General features: G+C 41.5%; 3 protein-coding genes across 10 annotated transcripts; all 3 read left to right on the top strand.

Moving 5' to 3' along the window:
• Positions 1-232: 232 nt before the first annotated feature.
• On the top strand, positions 233-4,032 carry LOC147259846 (transmembrane protein 248). The gene is made up of 7 exons (XM_086206065.1): positions 233-400; positions 1,350-1,526; positions 1,643-1,910; positions 2,001-2,100; positions 2,212-2,353; positions 2,896-3,036; positions 3,300-4,032. The coding sequence occupies exons 2-7, from the start codon at positions 1,368-1,370 to the stop codon at positions 3,318-3,320; spliced, it is 831 nt and encodes a 276-aa protein (XP_086062191.1). The 5' UTR covers positions 233-400; positions 1,350-1,367; the 3' UTR covers positions 3,321-4,032.
• Positions 4,033-4,778: 746 nt separating this feature from the next.
• On the top strand, positions 4,779-16,082 carry morc2 (MORC family CW-type zinc finger 2). 3 transcript variants are annotated; one of them, XM_086206049.1, is made up of 29 exons: positions 4,779-4,888; positions 5,467-5,597; positions 6,989-7,042; positions 7,125-7,159; positions 7,250-7,318; positions 7,443-7,533; positions 7,620-7,728; positions 7,810-7,969; positions 8,204-8,315; positions 8,480-8,605; positions 8,690-8,769; positions 8,869-8,951; positions 9,180-9,265; positions 9,442-9,582; positions 9,673-9,827; positions 10,598-10,669; positions 10,809-10,937; positions 11,033-11,138; positions 11,329-11,461; positions 11,553-11,639; positions 12,227-12,493; positions 12,561-12,806; positions 13,694-13,774; positions 14,417-14,474; positions 14,551-14,689; positions 14,784-14,951; positions 15,329-15,422; positions 15,619-15,807; positions 15,941-16,082. In XM_086206049.1, the coding sequence occupies exons 2-29, from the start codon at positions 5,530-5,532 to the stop codon at positions 16,007-16,009; spliced, it is 3,207 nt and encodes a 1,068-aa protein (XP_086062175.1). In that variant the 5' UTR covers positions 4,779-4,888; positions 5,467-5,529; the 3' UTR covers positions 16,010-16,082. The 3 variants fall into 3 exon arrangements, with proteins under 3 accessions (XP_086062175.1, XP_086062176.1, XP_086062177.1); XM_086206050.1 differs by lacking the exon at positions 10,598-10,669; XM_086206051.1 differs by lacking the exon at positions 13,694-13,774.
• Positions 16,083-16,241: 159 nt separating this feature from the next.
• On the top strand, positions 16,242-23,771 carry LOC147259844 (acyl-CoA dehydrogenase family member 11). Of its 6 annotated transcripts, none has more exons than XM_086206060.1 (15): positions 16,242-17,292; positions 18,907-19,190; positions 19,302-19,525; positions 19,680-19,779; positions 20,181-20,298; positions 20,523-20,665; positions 20,740-20,892; positions 21,831-21,925; positions 22,092-22,191; positions 22,272-22,412; positions 22,494-22,586; positions 22,960-23,067; positions 23,174-23,345; positions 23,475-23,541; positions 23,630-23,771. In XM_086206060.1, the coding sequence occupies exons 2-15, from the start codon at positions 18,924-18,926 to the stop codon at positions 23,748-23,750; spliced, it is 1,902 nt and encodes a 633-aa protein (XP_086062186.1). In that variant the 5' UTR covers positions 16,242-17,292; positions 18,907-18,923; the 3' UTR covers positions 23,751-23,771. The 6 variants fall into 6 exon arrangements, with proteins under 6 accessions (XP_086062186.1, XP_086062185.1, XP_086062182.1 ...); XM_086206059.1 differs by lacking the exon at positions 16,242-17,292 and adding an exon at positions 17,362-18,061; XM_086206056.1 differs by lacking the exon at positions 16,242-17,292 and adding an exon at positions 17,362-18,146.
• Positions 23,772-24,197: the final 426 nt, after the last annotated feature.

Below are 24,197 nucleotides of genomic sequence, written 5' to 3'. Positions count from 1 at the left end.
TAGCTTGTTTCTGTCAAATTTCTGCAAAGAAACTTCATAATTGTTTTTTTTTTTTTTGGTTGTAAATCACAATTTTCACAAATTCACCAAGTACTTAAACGACACTCGGTTTACTAAAATCTCCAATCTAAGTTATTACGTCATATTCAGACGGGAATGTTGCGTGTGTATGTGTGTTGGGGAGGGGGGTCACGTGACTACGTGATTCTCGCCGTCCCGTCAGTCGACGACCGTAAACCGACAGCTCTGTCGTAGAGAACAACACCTCAGTGTTGTCACTTCGGTGCTGCGCTTGTATTGGACTTTACACTCGAACTTCTCTTCTAAAGGAGGACATGCTGGTATCTCCGTGTTGTAACCAAACTGACGACATGATCCGTGTCGACTGCACGAATTCAAGGTAAGTTAAGGAGTTTATATTCACCTAGTTAAGTTAGTTACGTTAGCAGAAAGTAACCGCTTGTAAACGTGTGATGTGGGTTGTTCGATGGCTGGCACGCAACTCAGTGGTCTACTTCTACCATCTATTCATGTCGCTGTACTTCAAATATTGTATCTTAATAAAGTTTTACATCGGGAGCTGAATCGGTGCTTGAACATGTAACATATGTTCACTGACAGGACAAGTCGAACGAGAAGTTTGAAGGCACTTCAGTTTAAAATTAGTGAATTTACCTTATTAAATGTCTGAAAATAAGTCATTTTTGGTTTAATCGATCGCTCGGACTCATAAATGCTCACTGGTGTGAAGCTGTGCCTCATCCTGAGCAGGGCCAGGCAGCAAGCTTTAGCCTTCAATTAGAGTATTAACATAATCCACACAAAAATAAAATGGCAAGTATAAAATACAATTCCACCACCAAAGTCCACAGAGAACAGCTAGAAGAGAGTTAAAACACAAGAAAGCAAATAACAACTGGAAACTGAGGCCACTGTAAAGAATCGAATAAGTCAGTGCAATGGACCCTGAACTACTACCTGAATTGCAGATGTGACAACATGAGAAAAATATCAAATTGGGATTATTTTGACTGATACGACATGAGCAGTTCAATATGATCAGTCTTGATTATATCATCAGTCTTTTTATGGTGTGTCTTATGCGGGTCTGCAGAATACCACTTGCAAGCTGAGATACATGCAGGACTACAGTACTTATACTACAGTACTTATTTTACAATGTTGTTTTGACACACGTGTAGCCTTTAGCCAATATTGCACTTCCTAAGATTTGGATATCACAGTATCATATAATTTAGATATATTGTTCAGCCCTATTGGACAAACTCTGTTAAAACTGTCCTAATTGAAAACTGCACTTATGGAAGTATCTCTTCTGCTGCTTGCAGGTCTATGTGAGTCTTACGATGGCGTTCTGGCAGCCAGTTACCAACCTAAGAGACTATGTATCCCAGAATCCTCCAGCAGTGACCTTTATGCTGTGCCTTTTGACTCTGGCTTTCTCATTCATCAGCCTCAGCTTTTACAGCTCCACTCACACCCTGCCTAACCCTGACACATCAACGGTAGGGACTTTTTGAAGTGTGGAGGATTATGTTGTCCAGTCTGTAGCTGCTGTGTGTGTTTCTAGATGTCCTGAGCTCCGGCCGTTGTTCACATCTGATACCTTTTCTGCTCTTAGGACTGGAACCATCTTTTGTCTGCCTTATCACAGTTCCATCTGTGTGCAAAAGCCAATTTGAGTTCAAATGAACCGGTTTCTCCAGCTCCCTCTCCTCTGGTGAAGAAGGAAATACATGCCAATACTTCAGTTAACTCCACAAAGACTCCTCCTGTGAACAGTTTATATCTCAGTGTTCCTCTGACTGTGACAACCCTGTCAAACAGCGTCTCTCTGAGAAACATGGACCTCTACACCACCCTTCATGCCAGTCAGCTGCGCTTGGGAGGTTGGTTCTGCACTGAATAAGTTTTATTGTGAAATCAAGTCTGAAGTACCATTTTTTTTCTCACCCATGAGAGATGAATTTACTTCTCAGGAAACGAGATGGTCAGTGTAACCGTTCACATCCTGTCTGAAAAAGAGACTTACACCTGCCTCACTATAAGCGCCCCGACAGACATCCTGCCCATGAGCCTGTAAGTTCATTCACTCTTTAAGTTGTGTGTTTGAAACTTCATTCATTCAAGTAATGTCTGTAAACTAATGTCTGGATTATTTATGTGTTGATGTTGTATTTTTGGATGTAGACTTCCTCCTAAGTGTCCTGCATCTGAGAGCAACCTTTCACCCATCCACGTGAAAGCAAGCAAACAGCAGCCAACAGCGTCACAACTCTGCTATAATCTACATTCACAAAATGACCCAAAACTCACTGTCATGTTAACAAAGGTACAGTGGCTTATTCCTTGAAAAATCAGTCAGGGTCTCCCACCTGACACTCTCAAAATCAGCTGATTTTTTTTTTTTAACACAATAACTCTAGTGTGTTTGGTTTTGGTTATTTCCAGCATCTTAGAACCCTCAATTTTATAAGTGCAGGGGGAGAGCCACCTGAAATTTTCATGAAAAGAAAAACATGTTTATACCATCAAAAGTGCATTTTAGCTAAGTTCAACGATCGTATCAGCATGTGGGATGGATGGTTTTTCTGACCAAGTTGGAGTACATGAAAGGTCTCATTTTGACCTCCATTTTTGATACGAGGCTGATCTTATAGCCACGATTCCTTCAAACGTAGGCAAATCTTGGCTGCGAAATAGAGAAACAAAATGGTAATCATATATTTTATGTAATACACTAAAGTTATTGTACAGTACAGAATAGAAAATAGTCAATTGATTCCAAGCGGGCAGAAGTTTTCAGAAGTGAATCATGGAATGACACAACAGCATGCCCAGCCTTACTGCCTGTTTGTCCCCGATCTTTTTCAGGAGGAAAAGGGTGTGGCAGTACGACATCTGTTGGAAGTCAGTATGTGTCTGCTAGGAGTTTGTTTAATACTTTGCATAGCTGCCAGTCTGACACATTCACTGATGCGCAGCCAACACTGGAAGGGACTGGACCTACAAAATGTAACTTTTATTTCTAATATTATCATCATGCATCTGAAACTCGTTGACTCATTTGTTTTTGTAATATTCAGTCATTTTGATACGCGTAATCTTGCAGACTTTGCATGAGCAATGAGATTATTGAATGTGATATCAATAGACGTTCTTATATGATTGTGAATTTTGCATCTTTGTATTAGACGTCATCTAGATATCTTAAAATGATGCAGAGACTGTAGCCTGTCAGTCAGACTGCAACCTGATTACTTGTTTTCACTTTACAGGAGCCTTTGATTGACTCTTGAACACTTCCACCAGCTGAGGGTTGAAGAGATCCGTCTGTGGTTGAGGAGGAAGAGATGGAGGATGTGTATCACGAATTAAAGAGGAACCCCTTCAGTCATAGACATGGAAACCTGTTAACATGAGGTTTTTCCTTTCTAATGACACTAACCCTGGTGATGTCATCAAGGCTAACTCTGCTTTGACTTTGAGGAAAGCTTTCAAGGAGGAAAGCTGCAATCTAGCCATTTCAACTTTTAATTCATTTCAGCTTTTGCTGCTTCAATGTTTAATTTGTTTCAAATGAGTCTAATGTTTTTTTTTTCCCAAAGGGACCATAATGTCATGGGAACAATTGTTTCATTGCCTCTAAGCCTACAGTGCGTCACAGGTGTTATTAAAGTACTGCCAATAATTTTTGTGTTTATTATGTTCAAAATAACAAGAATATTTCTTGTATTAACGATGACAGCGGTAGTGTTACATAGGCCACTGTGTTTCTGTCAGAAGATGGTTTTCTTTTCCATCTTTCACTGTTGTTTTTCTCGAAATGTTTCCTGATAATGTCCCACTGTCATCACATCAGCTCACAGAATTTCTCTCACTTTTCCTTTCTTCACTCTTCCTTACCTTAACCAGTTTTGATAAATAGTAACTAGTCCAATCTATTCTGTAAGTTATGTCTTCAGTTCCAGCTACCAACATATTTGCCTTTCAGCATAATCCACCAATAAAATATGCATCTTGTTTATTGCTGTCTGATTGTATAGGTTTGAAGGGAAATGGGGGGGTGGACCAATTAGCATTGTAGGGTTGAAATCAAGACAGTACATGCCAAAGGTCAAGGGCATAGTTTGAAAGAAAGCAAAGGGCGTCAGAGTGGTGGAAGAAAGATACTATTTGAACAGCAAGGGCCGTTCACCAGTCAGAAATTTGAATCAAGAGAGGAGAAAAGTAGTTTGCAACAGAATAAACATTGCAAAATGAATATTACATGATAGAAGAAAAAAAAACAATCAAAGGGGTCAAGATGAGCTGGTTGAATAGTCCGTAGCACATGTAAACATAGTTTCAAAGAAAAATGATAAATGTAGGCTACATATGAGGGAAAGCCCCAGGAAGGATGGAATTCAGGAACTTGTGGGATTTAGTTTTGTTACTGCAGTATGATCAACGATACTTTAAGAATAACGAAAATGTAAAATGATTGCAAATCTGAAGAATAAGACAACCTAAGACTTGCATAAAAATCTAATAGTAATGAGAAAATTATTCATAAATATTGGTATGTCACAGAACCTGTCAAGACAATGGCACTCATTTTCATGAACCAAACACATGAACAGACCGACAAATATTGCAATAAATGGATAAATATTAAAACGTCAACGAATCTTTCAACATTGGAAATGGCTCAATCAGTGTCACACTCCGAGAAGGGTGGCGCTAATGAGCACGACTCGGTGGTCGCCAGCTCACTCCTGGAACCCAAACAATGAAGAAGAACTTAACAGTCCAGAAGGAATCTCATCAACACATCGTTGAAGTGGTTGGATTTTCCGCGGCCTGACGGATTTTTTTTTCCTGCTGGGTAATGGCAAACGTCACGCTACAAAGTATTTAAACCTACTTGGACGGTCGTGTTAACCAAGCGGAAAGCAACTACCAAGTCGCAGTCACATGAAAACGCTCGACAACGTCGGTGAAATGAACATAATATGGCTAATGTCAGCTGCATGTCTACACAGCGTTGAAGCTAACAGTTTAGTAGCTACCGTTAGCTAGCCACGTTAGCCTAACGTAAACATGGGTAGTAGTTGGCGCATTATGTCCACAACGTCCATAATAAATGCACTTCCTCAAAACGAATTTGCGTTATCTGACAAATACGTATCTAGACCGCTGTCTGTCTTTTGTAGAATATCAAAAACACAAGCGTTCATGTATTCATAGTTGACTCGGCGCCTCAAGGTGCTCTGCACAAAAAGATTCTATTCAAGGGAGGGTTTTCAGTTAACACATGATGAAGGCTCATGATGGAACCTGGGTTAGTCGAGCGTCCACAGCTGATGTCATGTCGTGTAACTTGCATTGTGCCAGGTCTTGGGTTGACTTGTGGGGAAACTGGCATTAATTGAGGAGGTATTGTTTTTTTCCGCCCCTTTTAAGGATGACAGCTCCGCAGTAGATTTCTGCGGGTCAGGGTGAGCACAGGGAATACTTGGGGAGGCCATGGCTTACTCCAGCTACAGCAGCCTGAGCAGGGCTCAGCTTACCTTTGAGTACCTGCACACAAACTCGTAAGTACCACCTGGCTGGTATTTATCATGTATGTACGTCAGGAATTTGATTTCTACACAGCACTGTCAGATCTAATCTTACTAACCAACAACAAGACATAGAACCATATTAAATCTTTAAATGATACACATTATTTAACACATCTTATACACTTAACATTTTTGCACACACCTGCACACAAGAACTACTTGTTACTTTACCCGAACCTTGTTTGAACCTTCCCATCCTGTAATACATGCATGTCAGTCTGCAGGATTTCTTGGCAAATGATTGGTCTATATGCACTGTTGGGGTTTATGCACAGGTGTGGGAAAGTACAACAGTTAAACCAAAATGACTGTTGCATAATTTTTAAATTATTTTCCCTAGAAAACATTCCTGACTAGCTTGTTTTCACCCACAGGTGTTTGTTTTCTGTTAGCAGGATTATACTAAGAATTTTTACTGATCTTGGTAGAGGTTTGCATCGGTCAAAGAAGAAGGAAATCTGTTGAACATAAAGAATTATTGATTTATTGTGTTTTTAAAATTGTTTAACTCCTTTTTTGCTTCTTTTTTTTTTTACATTGACTTTGACCTTCCATATAATTTGAGATTAAATGATCTTCATGTCTTAAAAAAAATTTTAATCTGCCTCTCAAATAAACAACAAAAGTAATTGTGTAAAGGAACTGGGAAAAATATCCAAAACTTACTAACTAATAAGCACTTGTGTAATATAACTAATCACAAGTGAAATTTCTACTCAGTTATGATACCTGCAATCTTTGTATTTAGTCACCACAGAGTTGTCAGTCAACTGAAATGATTATTGAGTTAATAAATGAAGGTCCAAGCAGCATCTTAATTAAGAGTGTGTGTGTGTGTGAATATTTATGTATTTGTACATATATACATATGTATGTGTATGTATATAGATACATTGATAGATAATATAGATATACACAAATATACATATAACAACAAACAATGGACTGCTCAAGTTTAGCGTACATACACAATCAAATGTGTATGTGCTTTGTTTAATTATGATGTGTGCCATTATTACAGTCAACCAGTAATAATTGTGACTATTTGTCATAGCTGTATCAGGTAATTGAGTGTGTAATTTCATCTCGCCCTGGGCTCGTCCCTTGTGTGACAGTAAACTGAGTCTGATATGTATCTGTAGAATTTTTTTCTTTTGAATCCTTTTTCTGCTCTGTTTACACTAACATTGTAGCTCTTGCTGCATTATTAAAAATGTTGCCAAAAAAACTACCTCACATGCCTCATGTATTGTTCAGTGCATGTCAGTCCTGTTCTCTTTTTCATACCGGGTCGTTGTTTAAACTGTCTTCTCATGCTATGCGTGTTATTGAAGGAATAATGCTCTATGTTTTATTGCCAGGACAACCCACGAGTTCTTATTTGGAGCCTTGGCAGAGCTTGTGGACAATTCCAGGTACATGGGAGGATTTTCAGACAAATTTTATCCTGGTAACTATCTTGTAAAAAATCTCACGGTCTCTGTCTGTACTTTACAGAGATGCTAACGCCACACGAATTGACATCTACACAGGTACACCTCCCGGTAACACACCCAATATCACACTGAAACATGCACATTTATTTTATTCCTCCTAACATTTCTGATTCTGTCACCTTCCAGAGAAAAGACCAGAGCTGCGAGGTGGCTTCATGCTCTGTTTTCTTGATGATGGTATTGGAATGGACCCTAGTAAGTATCATCCCAGACATGCTTAGCTCATGAGTAAAACAGGGCAATACATGTGTGTCTGAAGAGATTTTCCTTTGATAAATGGGTTTTCTGTGGAAATAAATGCTGAAAACTACTTTTTTAGATGAGGCAACCCATGTGATTCAGTTTGGAAAGTCAAGCAAACGGTCTCCTGAATCCACTCAGATTGGCCAATATGGAAATGGGCTGAAATCGTAAGAGCTTCACAAACTTCCTCTTGATCATGAAATTGTGGAGTTGGTCCTCTTGTTTGGGAATAATTCCATGTATCTTTCCACAGGGGCTCTATGCGTATAGGGAAAGACTTCATCTTGTTCACAAAAAAAGGCGACACTCTGACTTGCCTCTTTCTTTCGAGGACTTTCCATGAAGAGGAGGGACTGGATGAGGTCAGAGTCAACTCCTGGATGAAGCTGTTCGAGGATGTCATATTATATTTATGTATTTATTTATTGATCTTCTGTTGTCAGGTCATAGTACCTCTCCCCTCCTGGGATTTGAAGACCAAGCAACCGCTAACATCTGACCCAGAAAAGTACGGCATAGAAACAGAGTTGATCTACAAATATTCGCCTTTTAAAACTGAACAGCAGTTGATGGAGCAGTTCGACAAAATTGAAAGTAGCAGTGGTAAGTCCAGGCATGTGTGGGATTGAAATTGCCATCTTCTGAGGGTGATGCTTTAATCCTAAGAACTTCATGGAGGAATTCTGTTGGTCACGTTTGTGTTACTGAGTTTTTCCTCAGTCGATGTGAGGGTCTAAGGGCAGAGGATGTTGTTATGATGCCATGTGAAGCCCTTTGAGACAAACTGTTTGGGGAAACGGGCTATATAAATAAAATTGCCTTGCCTTACATGGACAGGTACTCTTGTGATTATCTACAATTTGAAGCTGATGGACAACAGAGAACCAGAGCTGGACGTAGAGACGGATCATCAGGACATACTAATGGCTGGGACGCCAGTTGAAGGAGTGTGAGTGCAGTTTATTTTATTGACAAAATGACCCAAAAATAAAGAAAAAAATTCACCATGGGGTCTGTGGCTCTTGGTGAAAATGATGTATGTGACTCAACGTTCTTTGTAATTACCTGACATCAATCAAACATGAGGGGCCTGCACCCTTCCATCTCTTACAGAAAACCAGAGCGGAGGTCGTTCAGAGCGTACGCTGCTGTTCTGTACATCGACCCACGCATGAGGATTTTCATCCAGGGACACAAAGTCCGAACCAAGCGACTGTCCTGCTGTCTCTATAAACCAAGGTAATGGAGCTACTCTCATATTGCACCTGTGCAGTCTACCTGCCAGTGAGTGGACTCTCATTGAAACTCATGTTATGTTACTAGGGTCTATAAGTACTCATCGACCCGTTTTAAAACTCGTGCTGAGCAAGAAGTGAAGAAAGCGGATCACCTCGCTAAAATCGGTGAGCCAATGATGTATATTTACTTTGTTTTGATGGTGTGGGGTTGAATCTCTGGCAGGTTCTTGAATTGATGTGACAATTACATGTTTATTATTTCAGCTGAGGATAAAGCCAGAGAGGCGGAGAGCAAGAGTTTGTCTTTTGAGGCAAAACTAATACATGATGTTTCAAAAGATTCACGGGTAAGTTCAATACCCGAGGATACTTTCTTTCTCTTTCTTCAGAATTCATATGATTTATTGAAGAATAAAAAACACTTAGAATACCTCAACCTAAAGTCATCCACCCCATCTTGGGCACGTATCAGACACTAAGCTAGTTATTAATTACAAAATATAATTAGGTTTTATACATTGAGAAAACAATGTCTTCTGATGCCTGATTGCTCTCTCCCTCTTTGCCTTTTGTAGGCAATTCTGAGGAAGGTTCAAGATGCAGCTATGATGCTTCGACGGGATGCTGACATGAAGAAAAGGATTCTGGAGGCCAAGCAGAAGTATGATACACAAAACTGTAAAACAATTCATTAGATTTCACAATAGTAATTTGTGTTTTTGTCAGAATGTTAATGTAAAGTGCTATAGAAAAGTATTACAGCTCAACAGTCAAACCGACTTCTTCACCTGCCTTTGTCTGTTTCCCATCAGTCTCTTGTTCTTTCTCCTCCCTCAGAGCATTGAAGGAGCCCAAGGAACTGAACTTCATATTTGGAGTGAACATTGAACAGAGGGAACTTGATGGGATGTTTGTATACAACTGCTCTCGTCTCATCAAGATGTACGAGAAGACCGGGCCCCAGTTGGAGGGAGGCATGTGGGTAGTCTACGCACAAGCTGTTAAAAGAGAGAACATTTGGATGACTAAGAAAACAGTTGAGATTGAGTGATTTGTGTTGATGTGTAGGGCCTGCGGAGGCGTGGTTGGAGTAGTGGATGTCCCATATTTAGTTTTAGAGCCTACTCACAACAAACAGGACTTTGCAGATGCAAAGGAGTATCGACATCTACTCAAGTCCATGGGGGAACATCTCGCTCAGTACTGGAAAGATACTAACATTGGTGAGTGCCCCTGATGATGATCTCAGCTTCCTCTTTTTTTTAAAGCAGCATCTGTTTAGCACAGTTCAAGTAAAGATTAAGGAAATTTAACGACAGTTTAGTAACTCCAGCAGATGATTTCAATTAAATGTCACAATTATTTAATAGTTTTACCCCAATTACCTCATGAATCATGTTTTCACATCATGGCTCTCACACAAACAGATAGAATATTTATGGTTGTATGTTTGGGATATTTAGATTTGTAGAAATCAAAGCACTTATCACTTTGGAACTGGAAATTGTGGATCGCCCGAAATTGTTAAAAATGCACAGCTTGTTTTCAAGCACTGCCAAACAAAAGAAAGCTTTCCACATCTACTAAGAGACGGGTGCGCTGGAGAGGGGCAAACTGGCCAACAAGTTACAGAATGATTCCCGCATACTCACAGTAACATTATCAGATCAGTGCTTGTCTAGTTAAAAGTATGTCCCAAAAGTACTAAGTCATAGAGTGTGTGTTGTTCCATTACACCATCAAGACCGAAAAATGTGTTGCTTTTAAAAAGGGCTACCATGTTGGTTTGGCTGCATCTTCGGTGCATCAGCAGTCACAGTGTCCCAACTTGATGCATTGAACAAATGGGAGTATAACAACAGCTTTTATTCTCTTTCCTCAAAGGCACTGATGCATTGGTGGTTAGTCATGCACACAACTGATAAAAGTAGTTATGAGGAGAAAGAGCACTGCATGCTGTAACCTCAACCACGGACTCTTCTATCTGATACAGGTGGCATCAGGAAGTCAGGCATCCAGAGAGGGAGAGACTATGATAGAATAATGTTGAGTCTAGATGAAATATGTAAGTAAATGTATTTGTGCAGCAAGGAAGGGGTAGGAACAACGTCCACTCTAAGTAAATTGTGAAATCGTTTCTTGAAAGTTTTTTTGGAATGAATAACATTTGCATAAACCCTGACTTGTCGGAATATGTTATACAGCTCAGAAAGGCATAGTGAAGTTCTGGGATGAGTTTGGCTATTTGTCTGCCAGCTGGTCTGCGCCTCCCTCATCAGAGGCAAGATACAAGAGACGCCGCGCCATGGAGATACCAATTACAATACAGTGTGGTTAGTTACAGATTCATACACACAAAATATATGTTCAAACATTCTTTGCATCAACAAACCTTCACTGAAACTCCAGTTATGTGTTCTGTTTTTAGATAAATGTTTAAAGTGGAGAACACTGCCATTCCAGATGGATGCTGTAGACAAACGTTACCCAGACAGTTGGGTGTGTCTTATGAACCCTGACGGCACCCAGGACAGGTACACACACGCACACATGGAGAGCATACGTTTATGATGTAAGTCATGTCCATACCAAGTTAAAATTTCAGCCACATCATTTCAAATAATATTTGTAACAGCAATATATGCAGCGAGGTCCCATCTATTTTAAATTTTGAGAGTTGAAGTGTTTCTGCATGCTGAGTGTGTATTTTTTTGTGGTTTTTAGATGTGACGCTCCTGAAAAGAAACAGAATTTGCCATGTGGCATTCTGAAGAAAGATAAGCTGACCAGTGAAGACAAACAGAAAGAGCTGGCAGAGAAAATAAAACAGCAGCAGGAGAAGCTAGAGGCCTTGCAGGTACCTCATTCATCTTTCACTGCTGCTGCTTCCTCCTCTTTCTATCCATCGTTTATATTACCACGTAATATATTGTGTTTCCTCCCTGCAGAAAACCACCACTATCAAATCTGCTGCAGATGTGAAAAAGCTACCTCTCGAAGTTAGCATGAAACCATCAACAGAGAGCTCCTCTCAGGTACACACTGTCCTAAGTGTTTAATTCTGCTTCCAAATCAAGTTCTTCTGAAAACTCCACAAGTTCTAAATGTGTGTGTGTGTTTGTTTATTTATTTATTCATCCCCAAACAGACCATGATGTCATGGGAACAATTGTTTCAATGCCACTGTATTTTTTTATATCAATGTTTGTTTCATTGTCTGTACCAAAAGCATACCTCAAATGCATCACATGATTCAATCTGCACTCTAAGCCTCTAGATTTTAAAACCCTGTTTACTGGTGTAAGAACTTATTCTACATGTTATATAGTGGAAAAAAAATTACTTCTGCAAACATCAAACCTCCGAATATGCCTTTCATTTAAAGTAGGCTGAAATTTAAAGAGAACATCAAAATTTTGAATGAGCTTATTTGATGTAACACTGTTGTATCACCACAGACAATACAATGTTCCTTTTGATGTGGGTTTGGTCTGGGCAGAACCAGCTTAAACCTGCTTTACTTGGCTGAACCACAAATTTGATTCTGTTGAATTGCTTTCAATCAAGGTGTGATTAATTCATCATCATCATGCCTCACTTTGCTGTCTCTCTGTCAACATAGGCAACTAGGTCTTCTGAGAGGTCTGTAACGCGCCCTCGCTCCCCACCTCTCCCAGCCCATCTCAAAACCACCCAGAGTGTCACCCCATCTCGTGCTCCCTCAGCTCGTGCCACTTCTCAGCGCCCCACCCGAACACCTGCCACTCCCCCTCAACCCCCCAAAGTTGAGCCAACCAGATCCAGAGCGGCTGCGAAACCATCTCCGGCAGCAGCAAAGCCTGCTTCCAAAAGTGCTGCCAAGACACCCCCACCCAGTCGTGGCTCAAGAGTAAGACCAGTTTTAGGATGCGCTGTTGGTTTTGTTTGAAATAGTTAAACCTCTCTTTCTCTTATAGACTCCTGCCAAAGCCTCATCTGCCAAAGCAGCAGCTGGTCAACAGCGCAAGAGAATAATGGAGCAGGAGGACAGTGAGGAAGAAGAGGACGAGGAGGAAGAAGAGGAAGAAGAGGTGGACAGTCAAGATAGTGAGGACAGTGAAGAAGAACCCCAGACAAAAAAGTCAAAGATGGCCACTGCAGCTGGTAACCGTGGAAAAGTGATAGAAAAGGCCCCACCACCTAAACGTGGCAAGTTGGACGAGGTATACACACTTCATCAATGTAGGTTGTATTTCATTTCAGAAATACCGATGCTCATCATGACTACAACTTTGTGTTAGAGCAGGGGAGACAAGTTTTTCTATTGTTTCATGTATAAAAAGAATGAGAAAATGTATAAGATAGGAACATACAGAACACTGCACCTGCTGAGTCAGAATGGAGGTGTGGCACAACTTGCTTTCAGGCATGGCTTTAAAGTTGTGTGCTATTTCTCTTTGCTGCATGGGGCCTTTACCCCCCAGTGTGTCCTGGCAGGGATTATCTTCCTGGAAATGGGTAATTGAAGAGCAGTGAACAGAATTTTCACAGGATAATTTCAACCATCACAAAAGTCTGCATCATTATAGATGAAGGTTTGCAAATTTAAAATCCAAGCTCATCTGGAGAAAGGGGTACTTTTTCCACACAGCAGATGCAACAGCCTGGATTGTGGAATCTCAGAGAGATAGAAGATGTTTAAAATTGCCTTCTTCTCTGGGTTTTGGTGGTGCATTAATTGATGTTTCATTAGCTCAGCGACAATACTGGATTTTGTGTTTATGTCCCAGATGCAGCATGTATATACTGAATAATAAAGGGCAGAGGACTGAGCCTTTGGGAACACAACAGGTCATTACCCAAGGCTAGTATTTCAATCATAGTAGAGCAGGGTCCCTGATCCCCACCAATTTATCAAGTCGATCCTTTGGGGTAGCGTGATTCATAATGACAAAGGCAACGATTAAACCCAGAAGAAGTAAAATTGAGCAGCTACAATTAAGATTGATGCAAAATGGTGCAAATGAGAAAATACAGGCATTCTTCACTGGTGATGTAGTTAGTAGTTCCTCAGCCAGAAGTCAGAACCCCTCTGCTGTTGAACTCACAGGTTAACACAAACTCCCAGCCTGAGAGGAAAGGGCTTTCTACTCCCATACGGCAGACAGCAGCCCATGTTGCTAAATCCAAGGTAGCTTTACTCTGTTGCTGTTTATTAAAACACTGCACTGCTTCAGCTTTCACAACTTCTAACACTCAGGACAACTTAAAGGGGACCTATCGTGCTATTTGAAATGTTCTTTATTTTCAGATAGTTTTGTAAATCAATCCCCGGTAGCAAATAAATCAGGCTTCAGACATCACTTCCAGGATATGAGAAATGCATGGACGCTGTACAGGCTTCTGGAAATTGTGGAGAAATTGGGCTTTTAAAGAGGGGTGCTTATAAAGACCTGAGGTAAAACATCTGGTCTCAGACAGTGGAGGAAACAAGGGGCTTATAAAGGACCAAGTTAGGATAGATAACCATTTTAATTGTCAACAATAAGAAATATAGAGCTGGAAAATAACACAAGAAGTCCCTTTTAATGTTAGACTCTTAGTTTGAGTATCTTTGGCCTGAGTATTTTTCACTCTCTGATCATCAAGTAATTTTTCCTCTTGAAGTAGAAGATATTCTTTTCCCGCTGTGCTTTGAGACTGAGCATGTAATTCTCAAGCAACAACGAATCTCTTTCACCTCCTTCACTAATGGGGACTGATAATATTTCTGTATCTCTTTTTCAGCCAATGTGACGGTTATGATATTTGTTTCGTTTTGGGTTTTTTTCAGCCACAGGAGAAAGCGCCACAGCAGGAGCCAGAGAACGACCCGAAAAATGCTCAGAAAGGTAAGGAGATGTATCATGCACAGGACTGAACAAAGAAAGAGTTAAACAACTGTTAATATTTCTTATTTCCTCAAAGATAAGGGTCTTCTGGTGGAAGTACGCGTCAATAAAGAGTGGTACACGGGAAAAGTCATTTCTGTGGAAACAAATAAACAGAGTGTTCGCTGGAAGGTGAAGTTTGACTATGTGCCTCGATCCACCCCCAAAGACCGATGGTGAGACCTGTGGAGTGCGTTGCCTCTTCCTCGGCATATCGTGTTAACGTTCCTGTTCATAAACATCCTATCTTTGTACTTGTGTGTTTTGAAGGGTGTTTAAGGGCAGCGATGACGTCCGCTTGATGCGTCCACCATCTCCTATCTGTCAGACACCTGACACCCAGCAGGAAACCGAGAGGGGGCCAGCACCCATGGAGCCAGATACTACTCAACCAGGAACCAGTAGAGAGGTGACCGACAGCCTGGTCACTATGTTGAGGTGAGGCGGTTAAATGTTCACTCAAAATTGCAAGAGCATATAAATGTTTTGTCTACTTAATTGTACTTTTCTTATAAGAATACTTAAAATTCCTTTTATAAAAGAAACATAAGAGATTTGGGATTCAAAATGCAGAACTTTTGAGGGTTAAACTAATGAGCCTTTAGAAGTCGAGGTGATCCACCACCTTCGGACACCGTCGTTCAGACACCATCGCACCATGCTATGGGTGATCGACAGGGACAAATGGGATTACTTGCCAGCAGCATGTTGATCTGAATTTGGAGTATTCAGGTTACTGCAGTGCTTGTAAACAATAGTTCACATATGTTAAAGTACTGATTTATTTGCAATGTCAATGCTGCTCCTGTTTCCAGGACAATGCTGCGTTACTTCTTCCCTCCTGCTTTTCGGATTCCAAAGGATGACGTTAACAGTATGACAGCGGAGGAGTTGGTGGCCTTTCCTTTGGTGAGACCCAGCATAGATGTTGTAAATTTAGAGGTCCCACATTCAGAAGTGAACCTAGAGTGAAGAGGAAAATGTTAACCATTGAAACTAATGGAGTTAACAGAAGAAAATACTTGAGGCATCTGTTGATACTACTGGTCTGTCCCATAACCAGGTTAATGAGAGCTGATGTTGCTGTGATTTCCGCCCCGTGTAGAAAGAGTATTTCCACCAGTATGAATCGGGCCTCCAGTCCCTGTGTAACTCGTATCAGAGCAGAGCGGATGCCAGGGCCAAAGCTGTGGAAGAGAAAAGCAACAGCGCTGAGGTCAGACTGAAGCAGGCTGATGAGAAACTACAAAAACTCCGAACAAACATTGTAGCACTTCTGCAGAAAGTACAAGAGGTACAGTACACTGTTGGTCCGAAAACACAACATCCTAATCTAATTGGTTACATAATTTCTTTATTGTTATTATTATTATAATACTGCTTGTTAAAAAATACTGTGAAGTAATGCTGCATTGTCACTCTTCCAGGATATCGACATAAACACAGACGATGAGCTTGACGCCTACATAGAGGACCTTCTCACCAAGGGAGATTAAAGAAGACAAAAGAAATGTAAAAGAAGGAAGAGAACATGCATATAAAAAACACTGGCAGTTTTTTTTTTTTTTTAAATTCCAACAATGACTCATGCTTAAGAGTTTGATGTGAATATTTGGGGATATTTTTCATTGGTGACCCTTCCACCTGTTAACTAATTGTCACATGTTTTTTTAATTTTATTTTAGCGTTGAGCATGTAGTCGGCATCTGTGTGCTCTCTTCAGTTTGGACAGGATTTTTGGTGTTTCTACATTGTCGGGTAGATCTCTGGCCTGTGGTTTTTCTTTTAGTCCTTTTTATATACCTGTTTCTATATGTTATTTTATGTTAAAGTCATCTTATCCTAAATGTTCCAATAATTTGTGTAGCTTTCATAATGTCCAGGCTCCCTACATGTAGTCAGTTAAGGCTGTGATAAACACAAGGCTCCATTTGTTCCTCGGTTTGCTTCATCAGGTGAGACTAACACCAGTGATGTAAGACTTCGGCTCGACTGGGTTGTGCTCTGCACTGCAGTCTGTAAGTAAACAAAAGCTGTTATTTTGTACACTACACATCAGTGTTGCCTGTTAACCCTCCCATGAGCTGGGCTGCCTAACAAGCAGACCAGGTCAATCCTCCACATTTGGGTTGTGCCGTACCCTCACACAAGAACTTCTTACTGGGTTTTATCAGTATGACTATCCCCTTAAATCCTTCCTGCATTTAATCAGTGACTGTTCTGTGTTTATTTTTGAGGGGGAAAAAAAAATCTCAGTTTAATGCAAAAGTTGAGTGTTCATAATAATTCATAATCCTGTACCTGTGTCCTTTTTTGAACAGATTTTAACATGTCATGGAATTGTTTTATTAAACAGTGCATGCTTTCAGTCTTTTTGTTCTGATTGGAACAAAGGATTCTGTATTTTTGAAAAATCTCTACTTGGAACAATAAAACCAGTTCAGCGACACCTTTGACGTATGTATGTCAGTACTATTTTAGTCAAGTCAGTTTTATTTGTATAGCACCAAGTCACAACAAAAGTTATCTCATGACTCTTTACAAGTAGAGCAGGTCCAGTACCTCAATCCTTCCGTGAATCTACACCCAGCAGCTCTCCATCAGCAAGTACATCCTTCAACAGCAGCGACGAAAACCTTCCTTTTGACAGGCAGGAACGTCGAGCAGATCCAGGCTCAATGGGAACGGCCTTCTGCTTCGACCGGTGGGTGGAAAGAGCAGGAGAGCGCAGCAGAGGTTTCATTTTAATACATTAATGCTTTGTTACGAAACAGTGCAGGTAATTAACATTTACATTTTATGTACTTTCTTTAAATGACTGTAAATAGTTTTAATGCTCCCAGATTTGAGACTTTTAGATTATCTGTCACCATCCCAGTAAAGTGTACATGGCTGCAATATTGTTTGTTGTAGTCAAAGAGTTGATTGAATTTGAAAAAACAATTAACCAGCTCTGTGTTGGAGTGTGTTGTTTTTTTCTATCTAAATAATGTGAACCTTTCTAAGTGGATTTAAACTGGTTAAAACAATTTATCAAAGACAATGTGCAAATCTGCAGTTAACTATCTGTATACTTTCAGGTTTGAGTGAGCCAAGTGGTGGTTTAATTTGGGTGAAGTGACTGGGTGGCACGGTGGTGCAGTGGTCAGGACTGTTGCCTCCCAGCAAGAACATTCTGGGTTCAAGCCCTGATATTTCTGTGTGGAGTCTGCATGTTCTCCCTGTTCCTGTGTGGGTTCTCTCTGGTACTCCGGCTTCCTCCCACAGTCCAAAGACATAAAGAGGGGACAAGGCTGATTGATACTCTAAATTGACCGTAGGTGTGGCTGTGAGTGTGAATGGCTGTCTGTCTCTATGTGTTGGTCCTGCGATGGACTGATGACCCCCACCTCTTGCCTGACGGCTGATGGGATAGGGTTCAGCGCCCCATCTATTTCCAGGGGGTGATGGATGAGTGAATTGGCCCTTTAAGACTGAACATGGTCTTTTATTTTGAAAGGGTCCGCTTGCTGCTGTGGTGAATGTAAACATTGTTTGTCCAGCCTCGGGTATGAGTTTGTCTTTCTTGTCATCACTGACACTTAAATGTGATTTTAAGAGGCTCACGTTTGTCTGAAGGGTGAGCAGTGTGAGGTGCGTAGCAGTTGACATATTTGGATCCGTTTCGCCACTGCCGAAGGACAAGGCGTTACACTGTTGCTGCTCAGGACACTTGGTTTGTGACATGAGGAATAACCACCATGTGCTGAGGAGAAATTGGTCATTCCAACTCTTTAATTGTGGTAATTCGACTTGCAATTTTTCAAATAACGTTATACAATATGTAACACATACAGGAAATTCAGGGTTGCAGGCGAAACGAATCAACTTTCACCCAATTTTAGCTCAGCTGCCCGGATGTTAGCATTCGCAGTGACCGCTGAACAGTGAAGTTAGTTTGAGTTTGGTGGATAAACTAGTTGCCAATATGTAATGGAATCATTAATAATATTCGTATCATGTGACTCAGAATTGATGAGACATGTGATTATTACTAGACAAATAAAACAGCTTTTTAATTTTTTGAAAATTTATTTATTTTTACTGATTTTGCTATTTTATATGGACATTTTGATTCGGAAATTACCTTTTTTCTTTAAAAAAAAAAAAAACACAGTGAAATCAACGCTTAATTATTTCCAGACAATTAAAGCACACCTCACAAACAGCCAAGTGTTCTTTGTTCAGTCTTGTAATAATATCTGGAATTAATTGGGATTCGGTAAGAGGTGTTGACAGTAAGAGGACAGGCGAACCTCTGAATACTTTCTATTATATATAATCATGAAAATGTCTGACTGAAGGAAACTAATCAATTCATCCATCACCTGCTGAGGGTTTAGTCTCACTTCAGCCTGCAGGTCCTGAGCCATGTCAGCCATGAACCGCTGGGTAGCTGGAGGCTGCTGCAGGGTGTTGTGTGCTGTCCCCCGACCACTCGTCCACATCAGGCTGGTCAGTGCAGCTGAGCCAGGCACAAGACCCTCCCATGAAGACCAAATCTGGGAAGCAGCAGGCCAGCCACCGTTCTCCAGAGCCAAGACAGGATCGTTCTTTCAGGACAGGCCTGTGCTGAAGAATCCCTTCCTAGAGGACACCTTGCTCCGAGGATACCTGAGTAGACATCTACCTCAGGAGGTGAGGAGGCAGCAAATAGACCATCACATAAGATAGGGCTTCATGTGAGCATCCTTAGAGGCAAAGACGGAGAGGCTGAGGTCGAGTTCACGAGTGTAAACCTGTTCACAGGCAGTTTTCTCAGACTTGTGTGCATTTGGAGAGCGCATGGCAAAAGAAGTGGATGGATGGGGTCGAGACTGTGAGGTCACTCCTCCACGGTTGGTGCACTTTGACCCCTGGGGTCGCAGAGTTGATCACATCGTGACTTCCCCAGCATGGAAACGCATGAAAGATCTTTCAGCACGGGAAGGATTGGTCTCCATCGGCTACGAGAGGCCATTTGGGGAATGGAGGTGAGGAGACAGAATCTTTTTCAGTTTTAATGCGTTTGCCATGTTTTAGTTTAATTCAACAGTTTTTGATAGAATGAATAAAATACACGTATGATGTAATGGAGCAGTTGTTGCGATGAAGACATCAGGAGACGTATGTGTGTGTCTGTTCAAGTCGTGTCTACCAAATGAGCAAGCTCTACATCTTCTCTCCGTCCTCGGGCCTCTACACCTGCCCTCTGGCCATGACTGATGGAGCCGCCAAAGTCACCCAGGTGTGTTGAAGACAAACCACAAAATAAAGTGCATCATACATTTTAATTTAGCAAAACAATCTCAGTATTTGTAATATGTGACTCCAAGATTTTGTACAATGTGTTAAGTTTGCTAGTTACTGTTTATATGCAATTAATAAATGGGTTACAATTGTGTAGTAAAAATCTTTTTGCTGTTAATGAATATTTAATGAAATAATAATAAATAATAATAGTATGATAATAGCAATAAATAAATATTTATCATCAGTACACGTCTCTGTATTTTAAACATTTCAATGATTTCTTTCGGAAAAGGGGAAAAAAATTATAAACTCAATCTGATTGAACGCATGTAAGCTTTAAACCTCTGATAAGTGCTGGTTAAGATGGTGAGTGATTGTCTGGCTTTGTATTCTCAGTCTTTAGGTGTTTCGTGGCCGGTAGAGGAAGCCTACAGCCGCCTGACCTCCCGTCAGCCTGAACGTTTCTGGACGTCAGGACAGTGGATGACTGAAAGACAGGGAGGCTCTGATGTTGGTCAGTAGCGACTCTCATGTTTCTTAAATACAAATGAGTTCTTGCTTTCTGTGCTTTAGAAGTTAGGATGGACGTTTGTCCATTAAATTATTTCAAGCCCACCTCTGTTTTGTTGTTATGGCTTCGAATTTGGGGCAAAAGTTCTTGTTTAAATACAAATTTTTGGCTTCACAGAAGAAAGAGTTTCCTAAAATGAAAAGGTTCCTTCTGTCTTGCATCCTCAGCCAGTGGCACTGAGACGGTTGCTGTTCCTCAGACGGACGGCTCTTATAAACTCAACGGCTTCAAGTGGTTCACCTCTGCTACTGACGCCGACATGACTCTCACTCTGGCCAGAGTGCAGGACAGAAGAGGAGCAACTACACCGGTACTGCTTCCACTCTCGACTTTCCTCCTGTCTTCGCCACTCTCATTAAAGCTGTGTGTGTGTTTGTCTTGCAGGGCAGCAGAGGTTTGTCTCTGTTCTACGCTGAGGTGAGTCGAGACGAGAACGGCCAGCTGAAAGGTATAGAGGTTCAGAGACTGAAGGACAAGCTGGGCACAAGACAGATGCCGACGGCCGAGTTACTGCTGGACGGCCTGCAGGCATACAGGGTCAGTTACACTCCGTGGGTTAGTGCACATTCATCTTCTGGATTATATAGGTCAGATTAATACTTGTGCCTCAGTGGGAATACGCAACATCTGTGTGGCATCATCCTGAAAAGAGAAAAACTAATTGGACCCTGTGAGCCAGTTCTCTGCAGTGAGGAGCTCTTTAAAGTTACACTGAGTGAGTTTGACCACAAGGTGGCAGACATGCATACCAAGACTCAAACGTAATGTCACATGACGCCTTTTATGGCCTTAAGGGGGTTGGCCAAATAACTGATTCATTTGAATTACATGATGATAGAAAAAAAAAGTACTCACTTGAATCAAATTAATACAATTAATCACACACCTGACCATATGTGGATTTAGCTTGTGAATGGAAGAGCTGCGAGTAACCCTGTATCCGGTGCAGGACATTAGAAGAACAGCCCACACGTCATTGAACATGATGGATTTGACCATCATTACAGTCCACAAACAGGGGAAATTCTCTGAATTACAGAAAATAAGAAAGGTTTCCTCCTCTAAAGTTTATTAATTAGATTATATTTTGGAATCTCATGACCGCCCCAGTTCCTGTAGCTTATTTTCAACTACCAAGTCTGAGTTAAAATGATCAATTTTAAACCGAATAAAACTGCAACATAAAAATGAATGTAATACAACATACAAAGAAGTCCAAAAAAAAAAAAATGTCAACATCATATCAGTATGTTTCAAGCCCAGTCTGCTTGGTGAAAGTCTGGTGTTCAACCACCAGTCCCTTTGTCACCGTTGATCCTCGGTCAGCAGACATCCTAAAGCCTTCCTGGCAGAAATCCCCACATCCCATATAACTCCACTAGTCATGTGATTAGGATTTATATCAAAGGTAGACACTCAAATTTGGATGATAATTACTTTGACCTTCATTTTTATTTCTTCTGCTTATTCAACAGCTCTCAGAGGAAGGAAGAGGTGTGGCTTCCATAGCCAACATGCTGACCATAACCAGGATCCACAACAGCATCTCTGCAGTAGCAGCCATGAGAAGGCAGGATATGACCCAAGCCTTAACACACTTTTACTGCAGATCAGCTGATTAACCCCGTGTGTGTGTGTGTGTGTGTGTGTGTGTGTGTGTGTGTGTGTGTGTGTGTGTGTGTGTGTGTGTGTGTGTGTGTGTGTGTGTGTGTGTGTGTGTGTCTGGGTGCTGACAGGGTGGTCCAGTTAGCTCGTGACTATGCCACCCGCCGCACTGCTTTTGGAAAGCTTCTCAAAGACCACCCACTGCATATGCAGACTCTCGCAAGGATGGAGGTAAACTGAGCAATACCTTAATACTCCAAATCCAGCATTTCCCTTCATGCTTCACTCATGCTTGTGTTTGACATGGACAGGTGGAGACTCGTGGAGCTTTCCTCCTGGTGATGGATGTATGTCGTCTGTTGGGCCGGGAGGAAAACAGCATGGCAACCCAGCTGGACACACACCTCCTACGCCTGCTCACACCTGTGGTCAAACTCTACACTGGGAAGCAGGTGCACAAGCGCACACTGCTGTCGTTTACACTCATCCAGACATCTGAGTAGGAACCCTGACCCGGTTTTGTTTCATCTCAGGCAGTGGCTGTGGTGTCGGAGGGGTTGGAGAGCTTCGGTGGACAGGGCTACATCGAGGACACCGGGTTGCCTGGACTACTTCGAGATGCACAGGTCAGCCACGCCCTACAAATCACCCGCCTCCACGCAGGCAACATCCATCCATCAGAGGCATTTTGTTTTTGGTTTGTCCGTCCATCCCTCCCAGACTCAGTAATGAAATGTCCCAGGAGTGCTTTGAGGGAATTTCTCCAAATTTAGGATAAATTTGCACTGAGATTTAATGAACTGAAAAGATTTGGGTGGTCAAAGGTCAGTGTCACCTCACATAGATGTAAAAACTCAGGAAGGTCTTGAGGAAAAATATTCAGATTCAAAAATAGTAGAAAGACTAAGTCTCTGTGACACATCGCGGAGGAGTACAATGCATTATTTCTAGTTTTTACTGGTTGTTATTTTCAGGCTCACCTGTTTCTCTTCCCCTCAGGTGCTGAGTATATGGGAAGGAACCACTAATGTTCTGTCTCTGGATGTGCTGCGCTGCGTGGCACGAAGCTCAGGAATGGTGCTTCATGCTTTCTTCACTCATGCCAAGGTACGAGGCTGCAGCAAAAATCCTGTTGAACACATCCAGTCACACCTAGTTGAACAGGTGCGCTTGTTCTTTGTGTGTGTGTGTGTGTGTGTGTGGGCGGGCACAGTCGCTTCTCGCCGGTGCTTCAAGTGTGTCCCCACTGGCTTCGGCTGTGAAAGCAGTAGATGTTGCTCTCTCTGAACTGGAGGCGTTTGTTAAAGCAGCAGCCACCAGAGCACCGGGCTACCTTGAACTAGCATCCAGAGACCTGGCGTACAGCCTGGCTCGCATCTACACAGGTATACAACCCACACATACACTCAAATCAGGACCGACTGCTGACAGCTGACTGCATACACACCTCTTTCTCTCTCTCTCTCTCTCTCTCTCTCTCTCTCTCTCTCTATCGCTCTGTCATATGATAACAGGCGCCCTTCTCATTGACCATGCATGTTGGAAAGGAGCTTCTCCATCTGATACCTACGCAGCTCTCAGGTTAACAATCAATCTGTTAAATAATCCTTTTGTTACAATCCAACTGGCCATCTTTCATTCATCATGTGTGTTTGATGTGCTTCATCAGGTGGTGTGAACAGGACTTGTGCCTCGTGGCGAGCAAAGAGGCGAAAGGCTGCTACGACCCCAGAACTCCCCCACTGGATGCTGCACTGGTGTACGATCGGGCAGTCGACAGTGAAAGCTGATGCGTCTAGTTCAGTGCCTCACTTTTACTCTGTTGCTTTGTGTATCCCATATTTTTTTTTAGATGACTGATAACACTTTTTTGACAAATGGGAATTCACTTTTTATCAAATTCAGCCCTGAAAATGGAAAAAAGTAACATTTGCATACTCTGATAACTGTACACATGCTGCCATTGAAAACATATTAGTACAGTTGGAGAGGCCTCCCTTCTTACTGAGGTTGAAGTGGGTTCATGATATCAGGCTGGAAGCCTGGTCGCTCTTTCAGTCAACAGAGGGACAAGGAGAAAGTCAAGATCATAAAGTAAACATAGGTTTTTGGAGCCAGATTGCACAACCACGGTGGTACTGGGGTCACATTTACGAGGCCTTTAGGTGCTAACCAAAAAATACTAAAGGCAAGATTTACACATTCATAAAAATGTGAATTTTATAACACATCCTCCT

The sequence above is a fragment of the Aulostomus chinensis genome, chromosome 6 (genome assembly GCF_037954235.1).
Source record: "Aulostomus chinensis isolate RoL2024-O1b breed Wild chromosome 6, RoL_Achi_v1.0, whole genome shotgun sequence".
Taxonomy (NCBI): Eukaryota; Metazoa; Chordata; class Actinopteri; order Syngnathiformes; family Aulostomidae; genus Aulostomus; species Aulostomus chinensis.
Note: the sequence above shows the minus strand (reverse complement) of the source record. Positions and strands in the feature narration are given on the sequence as shown.